Genomic DNA, 14,901 nt, shown 5'->3' with positions numbered 1-14,901 from the left:
AAAATATTTGTAAACTATTGCAACAGTAATAAGCAGATTTAATGTAAAAAGAATCAAAAACCAAGATTGAAACGAAGAAAAAATAGATTAAAATAAAATAATAAATAGGGTTCTCTTTTGAAGACATATTAGCATATCGTTTAATGGATGTTAGTACAAGATCTAATATGCTGTGTGTGTGGTTTTCTTCTTCATTAAGGCCAAATAAACAAAAATATGTGTGTTTCCTACTCCCTTTCTACCTTATATTTAAAGCTTAGTCATAGCATACCTTAAAGTTTTTTTTATCATTTTCCAATAAGCACAGAATTTCTCAGTCTCCCATGTACGTATATACTAGTAGGCTATGTTTGTGTGTGTCGTTAAGTTGCTGTCATTTCAATATGAAAATAAGGAGATGTGGTATGATTGCCAATGAGACAACTATCCACCATAGTTCAAATGAAGTGGATGTAAGCAATTATAGACAACTGTATATATGATCTTCAAAAATGAGAGAAAAAAACCTATACCGTGAACCTACAATTCACGCGATACCTGTTATCAGAGAAATAACTTTTTCTTACTTTTTGTACCACTGTCCGTCCATCCATCCTTGTTTCTGGTCATCACAGTAGTCACGTGTGACGTCACTGTATTGTTTCGGGTTTATTCACCTCGCGTGCTGTGGACAGATTAAAATGACATAGCAAAGATACAGTCAAGTCGTCACACACTAAATAACAGAGAGAAAAAAGAAGAGAAAAAACACAGGACAACCATTTGAAAGAAACATAGAAACAAGTAGGTGCATTTATTTTATACACGAGTAAAACAAAGATGAAATTCGAAAGGTAGAGAATAGTGATATTTGCATAATAAATCGCAGGTAATAAAATGACAAAATAATTGCAGAACTGTTAAAGGTTGAACAAAAACCTCCGTACTTTAGAGTTTCCTTCCAACTTTTAATACACAATATTATTGTAGTAATTTTGACAAATAATAAATAAAAAAATAAATAAATAACAGACAAACGTCACTGCATTCATTTGCTACTAATCTGATTTTGACGATACGTTATACATCTTTTGTATTGTATACATTTTAACAGTTTATTTATATAGTACTGAAAAAAAGTACTGAGTTTAATTTTAGAGTTACCTCCCCATTGACTAGTTGATATGAAATAGAGAGCCAACCTTTGACTTTGCTTACGTGTAGAAAAAGTCCAACAAAAAATGTCAGTCAAGTTGAACACGAAGAAGAAGAGAGAAATGGAAAAACTCACATAATGACAAAAATGATTTTTCGGTTGAAGGTTAGCTGTGTGATTTTGACCCCCTTCCCCCTAAAAAAAAGAGCACAATAAAGCCCTAGCATGACTTCCTATTTTCGTAGATTGTCACTCTAACGAAAACTGAATAGAAAAAAGTTCTATTCAGTTCAAATAAGTGCGTGAAAATACACTGATATAACTTTAATGGTGCCTAACTACACAAAAAATATAAAAAAAAAAAACAGCTGCATACTTAGGTGTTAGAAATAGTATAGTCACAAGGAGTGAAATAAAACAAACAATGGAAATAATTTGACCCCAAAAAATATTTCAGAGACCAGTGCAAAGTTCAGAGAAAAGTAAAGAAAAGGGTAGGGCTCAGCTAGATTTAGTTTGATAACTAATGTACAACAATTGTAGATTCTTTTTGAATAAATTGGGTAGCCCTTAAAAGGGCTTTTGGTGGCTGAATAGCCTCTGCAGACTGAAGTCTGGAACAGTTTACTTCTTCTTTGGTGTCTTCTTGGCTTTTGGTTTGGCTGCCTTCTTTTTTGCTGGTGACTTGGCTGCTGGCTTCTTTGGCTTGGCTGCTTTCTTTGCTGCTGGTTTTTTTGCCTTTGGTTTGGCCGCCTTTTTCTCTCCAGCTGGTTTCTTTGCTGCTGGCTTCTTCTTCTTGGGTGTGCTCTTTGCCTTCTTAGGCTTGGCGGCTTTAGGTTTGGCTGCTTTCTTTGCCTTTGCTGGCTTCTTTTTAACTACTTTAGCCTCTCCAATTCTGAAAGATCCGGATGCTCCAGTTCCCTTGGACTGCTTCAAACTGTTGTTCTTAACTCCGGCTCTGAGTGCAAGTTTTAAATGAGCATTTACTGACTTGGCATCTTTTCCGACGTTGAAGTTGGCCATGATGTACTTCAGAATTGCTTGCCTTGAGGAACCTCCACGCTCTTTCAAAGCGGCGATGGCTTTTCCAATCATCTCGCTGTATTTAGGATGTGCGGAAGGCTTCTTTGGCTTGGCTGCTGCCTTTTTCTTTGGTGATTTAGCTGGTGCTACTGCTGGTGCTGCTGTTGCGTCTGCCATTTTGAATGATTCAAAATTTTATCCTTTACGAAGTTTATACTACGAATAACGATTTGAAAATAACGCCATTCCAGGCCTCGTTTATTTATAACAGACGAACGCGGACCTCGACGAAGACACCCTTAAAAATAACTTGTAAAATCCATTACGCGATCTCGGTAAAATGATTATGTGCTTCTTCGAAGACTTTTATGATAATTTATAGTATAATTCTATCAAAAACATTCACATATAGCATACCAAATTGCTCAACAGTCATTAATCTTGCATGTTAGATAAACTGTGTATTTTTCGATGTACACAGTAAAAAGATATTAATAGTTAAAGTAGAACCGACTGAATTGTCTTCGCAGGTATGTTGACAGAAAATTTACGAGTTTTTCTCATTACACAAATATTCTATCGTCGTAAAATTGTACAGCGGAAGAAAAATCATTTCTCTTTAGGTTTCTTTCCGTTTTTATTCACTGGAAGCATGTTCCTCCTCGTAATAAGTTTGTTTCCAGCTAGAGGGAAACACACAAAAAGTTCACGCGCCATTGTTTAATTGCAGATTTTTACTAAAACTTCAAATAACATTTTTATTCAACCCGAGCAAAATTTCGCAAACATTCAAGATTCGAATGAACAAACCCAATATCTAGAATACGAATTTGAAACATCTTTTTATTTAATCTAGCGTTGGGAACTTTTCAGAGAGCGACTTTGTTTTCAGTGGATCTGAGGCACTGGACAACTGTTCTGTATGATGCGTCTTCGCTTTTATTTCCATTTGCATGTACAATTTGCGCACTTTCAAGTCAAAACATCGAATATGTCTTATAGAATATACCATATTTTTCAACAAAGTATATTTAATTAATTTTATTATCAATAACCGATGATCTGAGCTCAAAGTGGCCGGGCCGCCTGAAAGTTTCGATACAAACAAAACAACAAAACAACAAAACAAAAACAAAACACGAAGATTTTTGTAGTTTTATAATTCGAAAGTGGTACATATCATTTGTATCTTAATTGACAATTACAAAAGTTCATTTATTTCCCTCCAAAAAGGGAAATGTGTGTCACAGTGAAGACTCTGGCTATACATATGCATTATACCTATATATATAAGCTATGCAAGTGAAACCAGAACCGGTAAAGGGTGAAGCAGCATCCCGTGACACGGACGATTAAAAAGAGACAGAAGGACAAAAACACATCAGTGTGAACCATTGGACTTTGGGCAAAACATTTTTCCACTGTATTTAACTAAACCTCCAGCCCCCCCCCCCCCCTTTTCAAAAAAAAAAAAAAATCCGGAGAAAAAAGGGGGGATATATTTTCAATGAATTGTATTTGGACTAAAAATATTTGTAAACTATTGCAACAGTAATAAGCAGATTTAATGTAAAAAGAATCAAAAACCAAGATTGAAACGAAGAAAAAATAGATTAAAATAAAATAATAAATAGGGTTCTCTTTTGAAGACATATTAGCATAGCGTTTAATGGATGTTAGTACAAGATCTAATATGCTGTGTGTGTGGTTTTCTTCTTCATTAAGGCCAAATAAACAAAAATATGTGTGTTTCCTACTCCCTTTCTACCTTATATTTAAAGCTTAGTCATAGCATACCTTAAAGTTTTTTTTATCATTTTCCAATAAGCACAGAATTTCTCAGTCTCCCATGTACGTATATACTAGTAGGCTATGTTTGTGTGTGTCGTTAAGTTGCTGTCATTTCAATATGAAAATAAGGAGATGTGGTATGATTGCCAATGAGACAACTATCCACCATAGTTCAAATGAAGTGGATGTAAGCAATTATAGACAACTGTATATATGATCTTCAAAAATGAGAGAAAAAAACCTATACCGTGAACCTACAATTCACGCGATACCTGTTATCAGAGAAATAACTTTTTCTTACTTTTTGTACCACTGTCCGTCCATCCATCCTTGTTTCTGGTCATCACAGTAGTCACGTGTGACGTCACTGTATTGTTTCGGGTTTATTCACCTCGCGTGCTGTGGACAGATTAAAATGACATAGCAAAGATACAGTCAAGTCGTCACACACTAAATAACAGAGAGAAAAAAGAAGAGAAAAAACACAGGACAACCATTTGAAAGAAACATAGAAACAAGTAGGTGCATTTATTTTATACACGAGTAAAACAAAGATGAAATTCGAAAGGTAGAGAATAGTGATATTTGCATAATAAATCGCAGGTAATAAAATGACAAAATAATTGCAGAACTGTTAAAGGTTGAACAAAAACCTCCGTACTTTAGAGTTTCCTTCCAACTTTTAATACACAATATTATTGTAGTAATTTTGACAAATAATAAATAAAAAAATAAATAAATAACAGACAAACGTCACTGCATTCATTTGCTACTAATCTGATTTTGACGATACGTTATACATCTTTTGTATTGTATACATTTTAACAGTTTATTTATATAGTACTGAAAAAAAGTACTGAGTTTAATTTTAGAGTTACCTCCCCATTGACTAGTTGATATGAAATAGAGAGCCAACCTTTGACTTTGCTTACGTGTAGAAAAAGTCCAACAAAAAATGTCAGTCAAGTTGAACACGAAGAAGAAGAGAGAAATGGAAAAACTCACATAATGACAAAAATGATTTTTCGGTTGAAGGTTAGCTGTGTGATTTTGACCCCCTTCCCCCTAAAAAAAAGAGCACAATAAAGCCCTAGCATGACTTCCTATTTTCGTAGATTGTCACTCTAACGAAAACTGAATAGAAAAAAGTTCTATTCAGTTCAAATAAGTGCGTGAAAATACACTGATATAACTTTAATGGTGCCTAACTACACAAAAAATATAAAAAAAAAAAACAGCTGCATACTTAGGTGTTAGAAATAGTATAGTCACAAGGAGTGAAATAAAACAAACAATGGAAATAATTTGACCCCAAAAAATATTTCAGAGACCAGTGCAAAGTTCAGAGAAAAGTAAAGAAAAGGGTAGGGCTCAGCTAGATTTAGTTTGATAACTAATGTACAACAATTGTAGATTCTTTTTGAATAAATTGGGTAGCCCTTAAAAGGGCTTTTGGTGGCTGAATAGCCTCTGCAGACTGAAGTCTGGAACAGTTTACTTCTTCTTTGGTGTCTTCTTGGCTTTTGGTTTGGCTGCCTTCTTTTTTGCTGGTGACTTGGCTGCTGGCTTCTTTGGCTTGGCTGCTTTCTTTGCTGCTGGTTTTTTTGCCTTTGGTTTGGCCGCCTTTTTCTCTCCAGCTGGTTTCTTTGCTGCTGGCTTCTTCTTCTTGGGTGTGCTCTTTGCCTTCTTAGGCTTGGCGGCTTTAGGTTTGGCTGCTTTCTTTGCCTTTGCTGGCTTCTTTTTAACTACTTTAGCCTCTCCAATTCTGAAAGATCCGGATGCTCCAGTTCCCTTGGACTGCTTCAAACTGTTGTTCTTAACTCCGGCTCTGAGTGCAAGTTTTAAATGAGCATTTACTGACTTGGCATCTTTTCCGACGTTGAAGTTGGCCATGATGTACTTCAGAATTGCTTGCCTTGAGGAACCTCCACGTTCTTTCAAAGCGGCGATGGCTTTTCCAATCATCTCGCTGTATTTAGGATGTGCGGAAGGCTTCTTTGGCTTGGCTGCTGCCTTTTTCTTTGGTGATTTAGCTGGTGCTACTGCTGGTGCTGCTGTTGCGTCTGCCATTTTGAATGATTCAAAATTTTATCCTTTACGAAGTTTATACTACGAATAACGATTTGAAAATAACGCCATTCCAGGCCTCGTTTATTTATAACAGACGAACGCGGACCTCGACGAAGACACCCTTAAAAATAACTTGTAAAATCCATTACGCGATCTCGGTAAAATGATTATGTGCTTCTTCGAAGACTTTTATGATAATTTATAGTATAATTCTATCAAAAACATTCACATATAGCATACCAAATTGCTCAACAGTCATTAATCTTGCATGTTAGATAAACTGTGTATTTTTCGATGTACACAGTAAAAAGATATTAATAGTTAAAGTAGAACCGACTGAATTGTCTTCGCAGGTATGTTGACAGAAAATTTACGAGTTTTTCTCATTACACAAATATTCTATCGTCGTAAAATTGTACAGCGGAAGAAAAATCATTTCTCTTTAGGTTTCTTTCCGTTTTTATTCACTGGAAGCATGTTCCTCCTCGTAATAAGTTTGTTTCCAGCTAGAGGGAAACACACAAAAAGTTCACGCGCCATTGTTTAATTGCAGATTTTTACTAAAACTTCAAATAACATTTTTATTCAACCCGAGCAAAATTTCGCAAACATTCAAGATTCGAATGAACAAACCCAATATCTAGAATACGAATTTGAAACATCTTTTTATTTAATCTAGCGTTGGGAACTTTTCAGAGAGCGACTTTGTTTTCAGTGGATCTGAGGCACTGGACAACTGTTCTGTATGATGCGTCTTCGCTTTTATTTCCATTTGCATGTACAATTTGCGCACTTTCAAGTCAAAACATCGAATATGTCTTATAGAATATACCATATTTTTCAACAAAGTATATTTAATTAATTTTATTATCAATAACCGATGATCTGAGCTCAAAGTGGCCGGGCCGCCTGAAAGTTTCGATACAAACAAAACAACAAAACAACAAAACAAAAACAAAACACGAAGATTTTTGTAGTTTTATAATTCGAAAGTGGTACATATCATTTGTATCTTAATTGACAATTACAAAAGTTCATTTATTTCCCTCCAAAAAGGGAAATGTGTGTCACAGTGAAGACTCTGGCTATACATATGCATTATACCTATATATATAAGCTATGCAAGTGAAACCAGAACCGGTAAAGGGTGAAGCAGCATCCCGTGACACGGACGATTAAAAAGAGACAGAAGGACAAAAACACATCAGTGTGAACCATTGGACTTTGGGCAAAACATTTTTCCACTGTATTTAACTAAACCTCCAGCCCCCCCCCCCCCCTTTTCAAAAAAAAAAAAAAATCCGGAGAAAAAAGGGGGGATATATTTTCAATGAATTGTATTTGGACTAAAAATATTTGTAAACTATTGCAACAGTAATAAGCAGATTTAATGTAAAAAGAATCAAAAACCAAGATTGAAACGAAGAAAAAATAGATTAAAATAAAATAATAAATAGGGTTCTCTTTTGAAGACATATTAGCATAGCGTTTAATGGATGTTAGTACAAGATCTAATATGCTGTGTGTGTGGTTTTCTTCTTCATTAAGGCCAAATAAACAAAAATATGTGTGTTTCCTACTCCCTTTCTACCTTATATTTAAAGCTTAGTCATAGCATACCTTAAAGTTTTTTTTATCATTTTCCAATAAGCACAGAATTTCTCAGTCTCCCATGTACGTATATACTAGTAGGCTATGTTTGTGTGTGTCGTTAAGTTGCTGTCATTTCAATATGAAAATAAGGAGATGTGGTATGATTGCCAATGAGACAACTATCCACCATAGTTCAAATGAAGTGGATGTAAGCAATTATAGACAACTGTATATATGATCTTCAAAAATGAGAGAAAAAAACCTATACCGTGAACCTACAATTCACGCGATACCTGTTATCAGAGAAATAACTTTTTCTTACTTTTTGTACCACTGTCCGTCCATCCATCCTTGTTTCTGGTCATCACAGTAGTCACGTGTGACGTCACTGTATTGTTTCGGGTTTATTCACCTCGCGTGCTGTGGACAGATTAAAATGACATAGCAAAGATACAGTCAAGTCGTCACACACTAAATAACAGAGAGAAAAAAGAAGAGAAAAAACACAGGACAACCATTTGAAAGAAACATAGAAACAAGTAGGTGCATTTATTTTATACACGAGTAAAACAAAGATGAAATTCGAAAGGTAGAGAATAGTGATATTTGCATAATAAATCGCAGGTAATAAAATGACAAAATAATTGCAGAACTGTTAAAGGTTGAACAAAAACCTCCGTACTTTAGAGTTTCCTTCCAACTTTTAATACACAATATTATTGTAGTAATTTTGACAAATAATAAATAAAAAAATAAATAAATAACAGACAAACGTCACTGCATTCATTTGCTACTAATCTGATTTTGACGATACGTTATACATCTTTTGTATTGTATACATTTTAACAGTTTATTTATATAGTACTGAAAAAAAGTACTGAGTTTAATTTTAGAGTTACCTCCCCATTGACTAGTTGATATGAAATAGAGAGCCAACCTTTGACTTTGCTTACGTGTAGAAAAAGTCCAACAAAAAATGTCAGTCAAGTTGAACACGAAGAAGAAGAGAGAAATGGAAAAACTCACATAATGACAAAAATGATTTTTCGGTTGAAGGTTAGCTGTGTGATTTTGACCCCCTTCCCCCTAAAAAAAAGAGCACAATAAAGCCCTAGCATGACTTCCTATTTTCGTAGATTGTCACTCTAACGAAAACTGAATAGAAAAAAGTTCTATTCAGTTCAAATAAGTGCGTGAAAATACACTGATATAACTTTAATGGTGCCTAACTACACAAAAAATATAAAAAAAAAAAACAGCTGCATACTTAGGTGTTAGAAATAGTATAGTCACAAGGAGTGAAATAAAACAAACAATGGAAATAATTTGACCCCAAAAAATATTTCAGAGACCAGTGCAAAGTTCAGAGAAAAGTAAAGAAAAGGGTAGGGCTCAGCTAGATTTAGTTTGATAACTAATGTACAACAATTGTAGATTCTTTTTGAATAAATTGGGTAGCCCTTAAAAGGGCTTTTGGTGGCTGAATAGCCTCTGCAGACTGAAGTCTGGAACAGTTTACTTCTTCTTTGGTGTCTTCTTGGCTTTTGGTTTGGCTGCCTTCTTTTTTGCTGGTGACTTGGCTGCTGGCTTCTTTGGCTTGGCTGCTTTCTTTGCTGCTGGTTTTTTTGCCTTTGGTTTGGCCGCCTTTTTCTCTCCAGCTGGTTTCTTTGCTGCTGGCTTCTTCTTCTTGGGTGTGCTCTTTGCCTTCTTAGGCTTGGCGGCTTTAGGTTTGGCTGCTTTCTTTGCCTTTGCTGGCTTCTTTTTAACTACTTTAGCCTCTCCAATTCTGAAAGATCCGGATGCTCCAGTTCCCTTGGACTGCTTCAAACTGTTGTTCTTAACTCCGGCTCTGAGTGCAAGTTTTAAATGAGCATTTACTGACTTGGCATCTTTTCCGACGTTGAAGTTGGCCATGATGTACTTCAGAATTGCTTGCCTTGAGGAACCTCCACGTTCTTTCAAAGCGGCGATGGCTTTTCCAATCATCTCGCTGTATTTAGGATGTGCGGAAGGCTTCTTTGGCTTGGCTGCTGCCTTTTTCTTTGGTGATTTAGCTGGTGCTACTGCTGGTGCTGCTGTTGCGTCTGCCATTTTGAATGATTCAAAATTTTATCCTTTACGAAGTTTATACTACGAATAACGATTTGAAAATAACGCCATTCCAGGCCTCGTTTATTTATAACAGACGAACGCGGACCTCGACGAAGACACCCTTAAAAATAACTTGTAAAATCCATTACGCGATCTCGGTAAAATGATTATGTGCTTCTTCGAAGACTTTTATGATAATTTATAGTATAATTCTATCAAAAACATTCACATATAGCATACCAAATTGCTCAACAGTCATTAATCTTGCATGTTAGATAAACTGTGTATTTTTCGATGTACACAGTAAAAAGATATTAATAGTTAAAGTAGAACCGACTGAATTGTCTTCGCAGGTATGTTGACAGAAAATTTACGAGTTTTTCTCATTACACAAATATTCTATCGTCGTAAAATTGTACAGCGGAAGAAAAATCATTTCTCTTTAGGTTTCTTTCCGTTTTTATTCACTGGAAGCATGTTCCTCCTCGTAATAAGTTTGTTTCCAGCTAGAGGGAAACACACAAAAAGTTCACGCGCCATTGTTTAATTGCAGATTTTTACTAAAACTTCAAATAACATTTTTATTCAACCCGAGCAAAATTTCGCAAACATTCAAGATTCGAATGAACAAACCCAATATCTAGAATACGAATTTGAAACATCTTTTTATTTAATCTAGCGTTGGGAACTTTTCAGAGAGCGACTTTGTTTTCAGTGGATCTGAGGCACTGGACAACTGTTCTGTATGATGCGTCTTCGCTTTTATTTCCATTTGCATGTACAATTTGCGCACTTTCAAGTCAAAACATCGAATATGTCTTATAGAATATACCATATTTTTCAACAAAGTATATTTAATTAATTTTATTATCAATAACCGATGATCTGAGCTCAAAGTGGCCGGGCCGCCTGAAAGTTTCGATACAAACAAAACAACAAAACAACAAAACAAAAACAAAACACGAAGATTTTTGTAGTTTTATAATTCGAAAGTGGTACATATCATTTGTATCTTAATTGACAATTACAAAAGTTCATTTATTTCCCTCCAAAAAGGGAAATGTGTGTCACAGTGAAGACTCTGGCTATACATATGCATTATACCTATATATATAAGCTATGCAAGTGAAACCAGAACCGGTAAAGGGTGAAGCAGCATCCCGTGACACGGACGATTAAAAAGAGACAGAAGGACAAAAACACATCAGTGTGAACCATTGGACTTTGGGCAAAACATTTTTCCACTGTATTTAACTAAACCTCCAGCCCCCCCCCCCCCCTTTTCAAAAAAAAAAAAAAATCCGGAGAAAAAAGGGGGGATATATTTTCAATGAATTGTATTTGGACTAAAAATATTTGTAAACTATTGCAACAGTAATAAGCAGATTTAATGTAAAAAGAATCAAAAACCAAGATTGAAACGAAGAAAAAATAGATTAAAATAAAATAATAAATAGGGTTCTCTTTTGAAGACATATTAGCATAGCGTTTAATGGATGTTAGTACAAGATCTAATATGCTGTGTGTGTGGTTTTCTTCTTCATTAAGGCCAAATAAACAAAAATATGTGTGTTTCCTACTCCCTTTCTACCTTATATTTAAAGCTTAGTCATAGCATACCTTAAAGTTTTTTTTATCATTTTCCAATAAGCACAGAATTTCTCAGTCTCCCATGTACGTATATACTAGTAGGCTATGTTTGTGTGTGTCGTTAAGTTGCTGTCATTTCAATATGAAAATAAGGAGATGTGGTATGATTGCCAATGAGACAACTATCCACCATAGTTCAAATGAAGTGGATGTAAGCAATTATAGACAACTGTATATATGATCTTCAAAAATGAGAGAAAAAAACCTATACCGTGAACCTACAATTCACGCGATACCTGTTATCAGAGAAATAACTTTTTCTTACTTTTTGTACCACTGTCCGTCCATCCATCCTTGTTTCTGGTCATCACAGTAGTCACGTGTGACGTCACTGTATTGTTTCGGGTTTATTCACCTCGCGTGCTGTGGACAGATTAAAATGACATAGCAAAGATACAGTCAAGTCGTCACACACTAAATAACAGAGAGAAAAAAGAAGAGAAAAAACACAGGACAACCATTTGAAAGAAACATAGAAACAAGTAGGTGCATTTATTTTATACACGAGTAAAACAAAGATGAAATTCGAAAGGTAGAGAATAGTGATATTTGCATAATAAATCGCAGGTAATAAAATGACAAAATAATTGCAGAACTGTTAAAGGTTGAACAAAAACCTCCGTACTTTAGAGTTTCCTTCCAACTTTTAATACACAATATTATTGTAGTAATTTTGACAAATAATAAATAAAAAAATAAATAAATAACAGACAAACGTCACTGCATTCATTTGCTACTAATCTGATTTTGACGATACGTTATACATCTTTTGTATTGTATACATTTTAACAGTTTATTTATATAGTACTGAAAAAAAGTACTGAGTTTAATTTTAGAGTTACCTCCCCATTGACTAGTTGATATGAAATAGAGAGCCAACCTTTGACTTTGCTTACGTGTAGAAAAAGTCCAACAAAAAATGTCAGTCAAGTTGAACACGAAGAAGAAGAGAGAAATGGAAAAACTCACATAATGACAAAAATGATTTTTCGGTTGAAGGTTAGCTGTGTGATTTTGACCCCCTTCCCCCTAAAAAAAAGAGCACAATAAAGCCCTAGCATGACTTCCTATTTTCGTAGATTGTCACTCTAACGAAAACTGAATAGAAAAAAGTTCTATTCAGTTCAAATAAGTGCGTGAAAATACACTGATATAACTTTAATGGTGCCTAACTACACAAAAAATATAAAAAAAAAAAACAGCTGCATACTTAGGTGTTAGAAATAGTATAGTCACAAGGAGTGAAATAAAACAAACAATGGAAATAATTTGACCCCAAAAAATATTTCAGAGACCAGTGCAAAGTTCAGAGAAAAGTAAAGAAAAGGGTAGGGCTCAGCTAGATTTAGTTTGATAACTAATGTACAACAATTGTAGATTCTTTTTGAATAAATTGGGTAGCCCTTAAAAGGGCTTTTGGTGGCTGAATAGCCTCTGCAGACTGAAGTCTGGAACAGTTTACTTCTTCTTTGGTGTCTTCTTGGCTTTTGGTTTGGCTGCCTTCTTTTTTGCTGGTGACTTGGCTGCTGGCTTCTTTGGCTTGGCTGCTTTCTTTGCTGCTGGTTTTTTTGCCTTTGGTTTGGCCGCCTTTTTCTCTCCAGCTGGTTTCTTTGCTGCTGGCTTCTTCTTCTTGGGTGTGCTCTTTGCCTTCTTAGGCTTGGCGGCTTTAGGTTTGGCTGCTTTCTTTGCCTTTGCTGGCTTCTTTTTAACTACTTTAGCCTCTCCAATTCTGAAAGATCCGGATGCTCCAGTTCCCTTGGACTGCTTCAAACTGTTGTTCTTAACTCCGGCTCTGAGTGCAAGTTTTAAATGAGCATTTACTGACTTGGCATCTTTTCCGACGTTGAAGTTGGCCATGATGTACTTCAGAATTGCTTGCCTTGAGGAACCTCCACGTTCTTTCAAAGCGGCGATGGCTTTTCCAATCATCTCGCTGTATTTAGGATGTGCGGAAGGCTTCTTTGGCTTGGCTGCTGCCTTTTTCTTTGGTGATTTAGCTGGTGCTACTGCTGGTGCTGCTGTTGCGTCTGCCATTTTGAATGATTCAAAATTTTATCCTTTACGAAGTTTATACTACGAATAACGATTTGAAAATAACGCCATTCCAGGCCTCGTTTATTTATAACAGACGAACGCGGACCTCGACGAAGACACCCTTAAAAATAACTTGTAAAATCCATTACGCGATCTCGGTAAAATGATTATGTGCTTCTTCGAAGACTTTTATGATAATTTATAGTATAATTCTATCAAAAACATTCACATATAGCATACCAAATTGCTCAACAGTCATTAATCTTGCATGTTAGATAAACTGTGTATTTTTCGATGTACACAGTAAAAAGATATTAATAGTTAAAGTAGAACCGACTGAATTGTCTTCGCAGGTATGTTGACAGAAAATTTACGAGTTTTTCTCATTACACAAATATTCTATCGTCGTAAAATTGTACAGCGGAAGAAAAATCATTTCTCTTTAGGTTTCTTTCCGTTTTTATTCACTGGAAGCATGTTCCTCCTCGTAATAAGTTTGTTTCCAGCTAGAGGGAAACACACAAAAAGTTCACGCGCCATTGTTTAATTGCAGATTTTTACTAAAACTTCAAATAACATTTTTATTCAACCCGAGCAAAATTTCGCAAACATTCAAGATTCGAATGAACAAACCCAATATCTAGAATACGAATTTGAAACATCTTTTTATTTAATCTAGCGTTGGGAACTTTTCAGAGAGCGACTTTGTTTTCAGTGGATCTGAGGCACTGGACAACTGTTCTGTATGATGCGTCTTCGCTTTTATTTCCATTTGCATGTACAATTTGCGCACTTTCAAGTCAAAACATCGAATATGTCTTATAGAATATACCATATTTTTCAACAAAGTATATTTAATTAATTTTATTATCAATAACCGATGATCTGAGCTCAAAGTGGCCGGGCCGCCTGAAAGTTTCGATACAAACAAAACAACAAAACAACAAAACAAAAACAAAACACGAAGATTTTTGTAGTTTTATAATTCGAAAGTGGTACATATCATTTGTATCTTAATTGACAATTACAAAAGTTCATTTATTTCCCTCCAAAAAGGGAAATGTGTGTCACAGTGAAGACTCTGGCTATACATATGCATTATACCTATATATATAAGCTATGCAAGTGAAACCAGAACCGGTAAAGGGTGAAGCAGCATCCCGTGACACGGACGATTAAAAAGAGACAGAAGGACAAAAACACATCAGTGTGAACCATTGGACTTTGGGCAAAACATTTTTCCACTGTATTTAACTAAACCTCCAGCCCCCCCCCCCCCCTTTTCAAAAAAAAAAAAAAATCCGGAGAAAAAAGGGGGGATATATTTTCAATGAATTGTATTTGGACTAAAAATATTTGTAAACTATTGCAACAGTAATAAGCAGATTTAATGTAAAAAGAATCAAAAACCAAGATTGAAACGAAGAAAAAATAGATTAAAATAAAATAATAAATAGGGTTCTCTTTTGAAGACATATTAGCATAGCGTTTAATGGATGTTAGTACAAGATCTA

At 35.1% G+C, this 14,901-nt stretch overlaps 4 protein-coding genes across 4 annotated transcripts; all 4 read right to left on the bottom strand.

Annotated features, from left to right (window-relative positions):
- Positions 1 to 1,694: 1,694 nt before the first annotated feature.
- LOC143060270 (histone H5-like) lies at positions 1,695 to 2,362 on the bottom strand. The gene has a single exon (XM_076233586.1). It carries the CDS (start codon positions 2,333 to 2,335, stop codon positions 1,760 to 1,762), a length of 576 nt encoding a protein of 191 aa, XP_076089701.1. The 5' UTR covers positions 2,336 to 2,362; the 3' UTR covers positions 1,695 to 1,759.
- A 3,016-nt stretch (positions 2,363 to 5,378) lies between these two features.
- LOC143060262 (histone H5-like) lies at positions 5,379 to 6,046 on the bottom strand. The gene has a single exon (XM_076233578.1). The coding sequence runs from the start codon at positions 6,017 to 6,019 to the stop codon at positions 5,444 to 5,446; it is 576 nt and encodes a 191-aa protein (XP_076089693.1). The 5' UTR covers positions 6,020 to 6,046; the 3' UTR covers positions 5,379 to 5,443.
- Positions 6,047 to 9,062: 3,016 nt separating this feature from the next.
- On the bottom strand, positions 9,063 to 9,730 carry LOC143060259 (histone H5-like). Its single transcript, XM_076233575.1, has one exon. It carries the CDS (start codon positions 9,701 to 9,703, stop codon positions 9,128 to 9,130), a length of 576 nt encoding a protein of 191 aa, XP_076089690.1. The 5' UTR covers positions 9,704 to 9,730; the 3' UTR covers positions 9,063 to 9,127.
- Positions 9,731 to 12,746: 3,016 nt separating this feature from the next.
- Positions 12,747 to 13,414, bottom strand: LOC143060248 (histone H5-like). The gene has a single exon (XM_076233562.1). It carries the CDS (start codon positions 13,385 to 13,387, stop codon positions 12,812 to 12,814), a length of 576 nt encoding a protein of 191 aa, XP_076089677.1. The 5' UTR covers positions 13,388 to 13,414; the 3' UTR covers positions 12,747 to 12,811.
- Positions 13,415 to 14,901: the final 1,487 nt, after the last annotated feature.

This window comes from Mytilus galloprovincialis, unplaced genomic scaffold, assembly GCF_965363235.1.
Source record: "Mytilus galloprovincialis unplaced genomic scaffold, xbMytGall1.hap1.1 HAP1_SCAFFOLD_101, whole genome shotgun sequence".
NCBI lineage: Eukaryota > Metazoa > Mollusca > Bivalvia > Mytilida > Mytilidae > Mytilus > Mytilus galloprovincialis.
The sequence above is the reverse complement of the archived record's forward strand: the minus strand, read 5'-3'. Positions and strand labels throughout refer to the sequence as shown.